The 9146-nt window shown below is 39.3% G+C and overlaps 1 protein-coding gene across 1 annotated transcript; it reads left to right on the top strand.

Moving 5' to 3' along the window:
• Positions 1-3095: 3095 nt before the first annotated feature.
• On the top strand, positions 3096-3518 carry LOC111908746 (uncharacterized). The gene has a single exon (XM_023904559.1). The coding sequence runs from the start codon at positions 3096-3098 to the stop codon at positions 3516-3518; it is 423 nt and encodes a 140-aa protein (XP_023760327.1).
• The last annotated feature ends 5628 nt before the right edge of the window (positions 3519-9146 follow it).

The following is a 9146-nucleotide window of genomic DNA, read 5'->3' as shown; positions in this document are numbered from 1 at the left end:
ATGCAAGAACTGTCAAGTCAACTGAACGAGCTGCTTGTAACACTCATTTCATGTATCGAATTACTTTTAGAATTCTAGGGTTTAGGTTGGAATTTGACGAGTCGAGCAGCTCCAACTCGTCGAGTAGAGATCATTTTTTAGGATGTGGGTCTTAGAACCTACTCGATGATTCGAAAGGCCCCGAATAAAGGAGTAGGCTCTATAAACAGAATCCCTAATATTTAGGGTTTGCAATTTAGATAATCTCCTTAAAACCTTGAGGAAGACCTTCCATTAGCCTCCAAACCCTAAGAACGTCTGTGCTAAACCCAAATCTCCATTTTCTCCCATATTGTGAGCTAGAGTGGCTTTTGTAGCTTAAGAAGAAGAAAATATTGAGAATAAGGAGAAAATCAAGCAAATCCAGCCCTCACTCTTGAGCTTGATCATCTCGTGGACTATTGTAAGCATCCAAGATTCGATTTCTATCTTTGGGTATGGCTAGATCTTGAGTTTACTCTTAATTTCCTAGCATTCTTGTTGATTTTATGCATGGGGTTCATAAAGTTTGCAACTTTATGGATCTCCAGGGCAAAATGACCCCATAGTAGGCTAGATCTAGTTTTTGGTCAAGTATGGATACCATGCGTGGACTTTAGGGTATATTTTCCCCCTTTTGGCCATTTTGACTTCAAGAAACGCATTGGATGTGCATGTCCATAATGCCTCCATCTTTCGAACATTTTGAGGATTAGAAACACATCTGGAAAGGAGGGATTCTAGATCCCTAGAGTCTTGAACCTTATGGATAAGATTTTGAGCTTTCCAACCTTTGTTAAGGATTTTAGAGCATTCAGAGTGGTTTTGGGGGTAAAGTTGGAAAATTTATCCTTCTAGACACCTTTAGACCTTAGATCTAAGCCCTAGAGTCCATGTAATCGACGTAGCATCATAATCTGCAATTAGGGGAAAACTCGACGACTTGCTCTGGCAACTCGACGAGTCGGATCGAGTTTTCCCGTCTACTGGATATCAACTGAACTCAACGAGCTGAAGGACCATCTTAGCGAGTTGGTTAGGGCTTGTCTTAATTTTCTAGACTCTAAAGCAACTCACCGAGTTGTTGGATGCACTCGACGAGTTGGGTTCCACATGGACAGTTGACCTTGACTGTTGACTTGGACTTTGCCTAGGGTTGACCAAGTGTGACTTTGACAATATTTTTGGTATTCTGGAGTTCTGTAAAAACTGGTCATATGATGATTGTAGGCAGATGAGTTGGAGCTATACATTGGGACTTATCTGATCTTATCTTATTAGTTCAACATTTTTGGGAGGTGAGTCTTTTCACCATAGCAATGGGTCCAAGGCACCAAGGCTGGCCCATTTCATAATATATGGATAGATAGTTGATTAGGTTATATGTGTCTATGACACTTGATGGAAGTCCCCAGGGGGTTCCTGTGGCAATATATTAAGACCATGAGGAGGTTCCTTTGGTATTGGGTATAAGTCCTTGGAGGGTTTCCACGGCTTCCTAGTATGTTTACATGTTTAGTTTGTATAATATTTCTATGATTAGGGTAGACTGTGTGGAGATTCCCATGACAGTGATCCAAGACCATGTGGGGGTTCCAGTGGTGGCAAGCAAAGACCACGTGGGGGTTTCAAGTGGCACTTGGTGTAAGACCTCGAATGGTTTCCATGGCTTCCCTATATATTTATATGCATGGATTATTTGGTTTGTGTAGCTTTTATAGCTAGTATGGATTATGTTATTAAGTGGATTTTGTGGCTATGCTTAGGGGAACTCACTAAGCATTAGCTTATAATTCGTTTGTTTGTTTCAGGAACTTCTGAGCCTAAGGGCAAGGGAAATGCCTGATGGCGCAGCATGCACTTTCTCAGGCGTTTTTATGGGAAACTCTGATATTTATAATAAAATGGTTGATGTTATGAATTTGAAAACAAATGTTCTTGAGATTTCCTGGCTTATTGGAAATCTTTTCATTATTCAAAAATGAAAAAAATTTCTTTTGAAAATTGGGTCGTTACACTGTTGAGCAAAGGATTTACCAGACCGAGCTTCTCACCTTGGGGAGCACAGGTCTTGTTTGCGAAAAAGAATGACAAATCATTCCGCATGTGCATAGACTACCGAGAATTGAACAAGGTCACTATCAAAAACTGTTATCCCCTACCGCGAATCGATGACTTATTTGATCGACTGCAAGCATCGAGCTACTTCTCAAAGATTGATCTAAGGTTGGGGTACCATCAGATGCGAATTCAGGAGGAATCCAAAGACGACATTCAGAACACTCTACAACCACTACGAGTTTGAAGTGATACCCTTCGGCTTGACTAATGCGCCAACAGTGTTCATGGACTTAGTGAACCATGTGTGCCGGCCTTATCTCGATAAATTTGTGATAGTATTCATCGATGACATACTAATCTACTCACGAAGTAAGGGAGAACATAGTCAACATCTACGACAGGTCTTGGAGACATTAATGGTAGAAAAGTTGTACACAATGTTCTCGAAATGCAAGTTATGGATTAGAAAAGTAGATTTCTTGGGGCACGTAGTCAGCAAGGAAGGGATACACGTAGACCCCTCCAAAGTCAAGGCGGTTCAAAAATGGGCAACGCCAAGAATAATGACGGAGATACGCCAGTTTTTGGGCCTTGCAGTCTACTACCGAAGATTCATACAAAACTTCTCCAGGATTGCAAAGCCACTCCCTACCTTGACTTAGACGGGAGTGACATTCAGCTGTGAGAATAAACAAGAAGTCGCCTTCAAAACACTTAAACAAGCCATGAGCAGCGCTCCAATCTTGTCTCTCCCAGAAGGAACCGAAGACATTGTGGTCTACTGTGATGCATCCAAACAGGGCCTTAGATGTGTGCTTATGCAACGAGGAAAGGTAAATGCCTATGCCTCAAGACAACTCAAGACCCATGAGGTCAATTACACCATGCACGACCTCAAACTAGGAGCACTGGTGTTTGCCCAAAAGATCTGGAGGCACTACCTATAAGGTACCAAATGCACCATCTTCACAGATCATAAGAGCCTTCAACACATTCTCAATCAAAAGGAGCTCAACATGAGACAACAAAGATCGGTTGAGCTGCTAAAAGACTACAAATGCGAAATTCGTTATCATCTGTGCAAGGACAACGTAGTAGCAAAATCCCTAAGCCGGAAAGAATACTTGGGCCACCGTGTAAAATCATTAACCATGACCATCCATTCACACCTATCCACACTGAACAAGGAGGCACATCTAGAAGCCCTGAAACCCGAGAATGTCTCAGGTGAGGCATTGTGGGGAATGGATAAAAACTTAGCAGTTAAGGGTGATAAAGCTCGTTACTTCATGGATCGAATCTGGACACCGAGATTCAGCGGGTACAGAGACGTTGTCATGAACGAGGCTCACAAGACAAAATACTTCGTTCATCCTGGTTCTGAAAAGATGTATCTGCACCTAAAGAATCTTTTTTGGTGGCCAAACGTGAAGTCATAGATCCCTACCTATATAGGCAATTTCCTGCCTTGTGCCAAGTTCAAGGTAGAATATCAAAAGCCCTCGGGTTTGCTTCAGCAACCTGACATACCCGAGTGGAAGTAGGAGTGGATAACCATGGACTTCATAACCAAGTTACCCAAGACGATGAGTGGACTTGACACCATCTGGGTGATCATTGACAGTTTAACCAAATCCGCACACTTCCTACCAATAAAGATGGAGAAGCTAACCAGGACGTACATTAAAGAAATCGTGCGACTACATGGGGTGCCAATATCCGTCATCTCTGAAAGAGATAGTAGGTTCACCTCACGGTTTTGGCAATCACTCCAAAAGTCCTTAGGAACCAAACTCGACATGAATACAACTTATCACCCTCAAACAGACGATCATAGCGAAAGGACCATTCAAATGTTGGAAGACATGTTGAGAGCATGTGTGATAGACTTTGGTAAGGACTAGGATACCCACTTACCACTCGTTGAATTCTCCTACAATAATAGCTATCACACTAGCATGGAGGTCGCGCCATTTAAAGCCCTCTACGAACACTAGTGCAGATCCACTCTGTGATAGGCTGAGATAGGTCACATGCAACTAGAAAGAAATCGAGTGTCTGATAGCACACTCACCGGCCCGGAGATCATACGAGAAACTACTGAAAAGATCGTTCAGATTCGCGAATGATTTAAGGCATCCCAGGATCGGCAAAAGTGTTATGCTGATAAGCGACAAAAACCCTTGGAATTCTAGGTTGGTGACCGCGTTCTGTTGAAGGTCTCCCCTTGGAAGGTAGTGATATGTTTTGGCAACCGTGGAAAGCTAAATCCAAGGTATATCGGTCCATTTGAAATTCTTTCTAGAATCACCCTGTAGCTTACAAACTCCGACTACCCATATAACTTATTAACAAATATCCCACCTTCCACGTGTCCAACCTAAAGAAGTGTCTATCCGATGAAACCCTTGTAGTCCCACTCATTGAAATTGAGGTAAACGAGAGTCTACTCTTCATAGAGGAGCCTATGGAAATCATGGACAAGGAAATCAAGAGAACGAAACAAAGCCGAATACCAATAGTGAAGGTCCGTTGGAATGCCAAGCAAGGACCCAAATTCACTTCGGAACGAGAAGATCAAATGAAACATAAATACCCGCAACTTTTCCGCTAGTTGCAAGAACCCGTCCAAGATGCTAATTTCGTGACAAAATTCCCTCTATCGGAGGGACGATGTGACAACTGAAAATTTTCGGGTTAAGCAAGGTTTAAAATGTATCTATGTATAAGTACAACCTTAATATAACCTTGTTGCAATAAAAATTTGAAATCCAAAAGGGCATTGTTTGTATAAGTATATATATATATATATATATATATATATATATATATATATATATATATATATATATATATATGAATATATACATACATTTAAAATCATGTTCGTAATAAACACTGAAAAGTCAAGCCAAGTCAAAATAGTTAGGATTTGATGCATGATTTATGCCATGCCTTTGAGATTTCGGTTTTAGGGACCCAATAACATGGGATTACGTTTGTGGTGGGCCAAGATCACAAGCCTAGTCTAAAAACACCCAAGATCCAAACCACTAGGACTGAAAACACCAATTGTGGGCTGATTAGGACCGAAATCACACGGGGGACAAGGTGATTTCAGTCATGCCTTGGGTGAAATCACCAAATTGATCCATCCTAAGGTGATTTCGGTGGGAATAAAGAGATAAGAAGTTGACTTTATGATTAGATATTCCACCCTTTTCCCATGCAAAACAATATACAACATATATCCACGCAATTACCCAACAGTTAACCAAGTAAATATCCCATCAATATCTTCCCTTATCTTTGGACGAAGTCATTTCCAAAACCCCCACCATTTCCCTTCTACTTCCAATTACTCCATATTCTCTCAAGAACAAAGACCAAATACCTTCCAAGATCAAATTCTCAAGCTTGTTCTTAGTATTTTGGTAAGTTTATCTCACTAATCTAGTGTTTTTACACTCATTTACACTAGTTTCATTAGATTTACACACAATATTTTGTGTTAAAACTCTTAGGGTAATATCATCTTCAAAGAGTTCATCAACCCCATTCAAGAGTTTAGGCTTGGAAATCATAACACCATCTCTCCAAACAACCCACAAATCCACTCAAAGTGAGTTCATACCCCCACATTTTCGAGTTTTTCATGTATATAGGGGGGAATAGTAGTAAAGTTTAGTTTTTACACAAATACTTGCATATTTCATCTCTATGGTAAATACAAAGCATTATTTGCAAGGATTATGGTTGCTACTAGCTTTTATACAGCAAATTGTGATATATTAGTTTTGAAGTGCAAAACTAACAAAAACAAAGCATAATCTATGTTACAAAATCATAAGAAAAATTATGATTTGTAAAACTACAAGGTTTTTGGAAGTTTTGTTTACCAAAATATAGCTTTTCTAACAACAAGAAGTACATTCTAGTTATTTTACTATTTTGTGGGTTACCACCCAAAAATATAAATGTTTTGACCATACATTTTGACACTGGACAAGATAACAACTTTGTATTTATATAAAGGATTATATAAATAGTCTCAACAAACAAACAAGATAAACTATAATTCGTATAGTTTGGGAGTCACAAAACTACAATATCATTTCAGAAGAAACATATAATTATTTAAAGGTATAGTTATTTCATTTTCAAGAAACTGGAGTTTTCAGTTCACGTAAATTGTTTGATACTGGTTGTGAGACATTTGGCTTCACCATACCTACCGGAGTACAAAACTAAGACCTGCATTATAACCAAAGTCTCTTGTACGGTGAGCTTGACACTTGTGTATTGATCTATACGGGATTGACAACCCCACACCTCAGTTGTTAGATATAGTTAGACCGGTTAGTCTAGGGTGACAAATGTCGTAAACAGTTTAGACACTTGATGAACGTCGTTTAGGCAACTAGTTGCATTAGTATGGTTATAATAACTCACATAGGATATTGACACCAAATTTGATGTAGAGGTTCACATACATTAAATTAGTTTTATATAAAGATAAAACTTCATAACACCATTTTCATTACAGCGTTACTTACAATTTTTAGTCTTGGGATTTAAGACTTACATCTCATTCATAAAGAAAATATCGGATTTTCTGGAAGTATACACTACCTTTTTACTCAAAACATGTACAAATCCTTCTCATACAAAATGCTTATGAACTCACCAACTTAATTGTTGACACTTTTCAAAATCACTTGTATTCTCAGGAAATCAGTAAACAGTTAACCACAAGCATTTTTGGAGGACGTGCATCTTGCATCACGTTATTCATTTTTGTCATATGCATTTGATATCATGTAAACAATGTTTTTGAGCACATTGTAAACTTACTAAATATTCAATACAGTGGTGAAAATGTTTTGATATCTATTATTCAATTGTTACGATATTGTACATGAAGTCATCCGCTCCCAGACGTTTCTGCCGTTCTTGTTTGAGGGTGTGACATCAAAAAACTATCTGTGGAGGTGACTTCCTTTATGGTTGAATTTAGAAGCTCCTTTAAAAAAATACCGAAACCATGAAAAAGTAATCGACGAATTTCACACCTCTCTACAAGCTGAGAAGGAGGCACTCTCTCTTGTATGTTTCAGAGTGGAGAATGTTGAACCCACTTCCTCTGTTATTTCCAAGATTGAGAAGCTGCAATTGGACTTGGCAGCAAAATACAAGATAATGGACGGGTTGGCTAAAAAAACTCAAAAGTCCAAGGTCCTTTATGTCAAAATGAAGAATGCTTCCAAGAATATTGATGATCTTGAGAATAAGAAGACAATTGTGAAAAGTTATGTTACGGAAATCAATCAATATCTGATGACACTTGTTGAGACATGTCACTCTTTCTTCATTGTCTCAGTTCAAAAACAACTATCCAACAAGCTTCAACTGGTTGCATTGCTTAATCAAATCGATGGTGTTTCGGAAAGCGAAGCTGTTCCGAAACAAAGGGGAGACAAAGAACCTCAGCCAAGGCAAGCTGCTGAAGAACAACAGTGTTAGGACCAGAATCCTCAAAGCCTTCTGGATCCTCAACCCTCACTGGGTATTTAGGATCCTCAACCATCTCAGGATCCTGACTATAACCGTTATTGTTATTTATTAATATTTATAATGGTTATATTTTGTTCTTAATTTAAAACATGTGCATAAATAGACAAGAGGAGACTTATTCCCAACAGATTTTCATGTCAATTATGCTAAAGACCCAAAATACCAAGTCAAATAACGTTCGTGAAGCTGGTCATGGAGGATCCCGGAAATACTGAACATCTTGTTGGCTAGTTTAGAGAATAAATTGAAACTTATACCTCGCACACAACACACTGTTTTTTCTACTCTGATCTTACTTTACGAATTTTTTCACATGATCTTACTGAAATATTTTGTGTAATCACCATTATACATTAATAAAATCTTCAAGGCAGGTGATCATTATCACCTCCCAAGGTATTGTGTCAGAGATCCTAGCAAGGTTCAAGTGATTTCCTTGTAAACCACTATGACATTCTCTTTATCATTGACTATTGCACAACTCGAACATCACATACTCTCATTCAATTTGGGTTATTAGTACCTATGTAATTTTTGACCAAAACAATTTGGGGGCCACCGTGGCACCGTGGTGTTCAAGATCCTTAAAAAATCATGTCTACGCAACCGATCCTTTCTTCGTCCTCTGCTCCTTCCATTCCAACCAAAAACCTACCGCCTCCTCCAATTAGACCTCTTAGTGAAAGGAAAATGCATGATGCTCCCAAGAGAAACACCCCTCAGGTCACTAACTAAGGAAGTCTGGGATCTTCAGGGCTACAAGATATGACTGCTCCAGTTACTACCGTTGAAGTCTTCACTATGATGAAGAAAATGACGCAACAGATAACCCAACAGAAAGATGAAAACATAACATTGCATAGAGAAGTAGAGCAGATGAAGGAAAAATTTTAGAAATCCCAAGAAACGGTGCCCACGGTTGTGCAACCAAGGATCCTGAATTTCGACAATCCAGGATCCTCAGGAATTCTGCCGAAGAATAAGCTCTTGCTACTATTGCATCACCCTGGGGGGAAACTATGAGCAACCAAGCATCTATGACCAATGATCTCAATGAGCATTTCAATACTCCTAAAATCCTTGATTCTACTAACATCTTAAAGAGTAATACTAACTCCATGAATGTTAATGTAGGAATAAGCCCAAAATGGCTAGGGAGCTTCAACAATTGAGGCAGATGATCTCAAACGTACCCGGAGTAGTCTAACCCATACCAGAAGCATCTCCTATAAGTCATAGGATCATGAGACTTTCTCTTGCGATAGCCGATACCGAAGTTCCTAAGCGCTTCCAAACTCCTAGCATGAAGCCTTACGATGGAACTACGGATCCTGAAGAGCACATCGCACAATACTGAGAAAGGACGGACATCATTCCCATCCCAGTACATTTGAAGGAAGCTTGCTTTTGCAAATGCTTCGGTTCGAACCTCACAGGATCAGCCCTCAAATGGTTGATGAACGTTCCTCCCTATTCCATTACTTCATTTGCAC

This window comes from Lactuca sativa, chromosome 3, assembly GCF_002870075.4.
Source record: "Lactuca sativa cultivar Salinas chromosome 3, Lsat_Salinas_v11, whole genome shotgun sequence".
NCBI lineage: Eukaryota > Viridiplantae > Streptophyta > Magnoliopsida > Asterales > Asteraceae > Lactuca > Lactuca sativa.
Note: the sequence above shows the minus strand (reverse complement) of the source record. Positions and strands in the feature narration are given on the sequence as shown.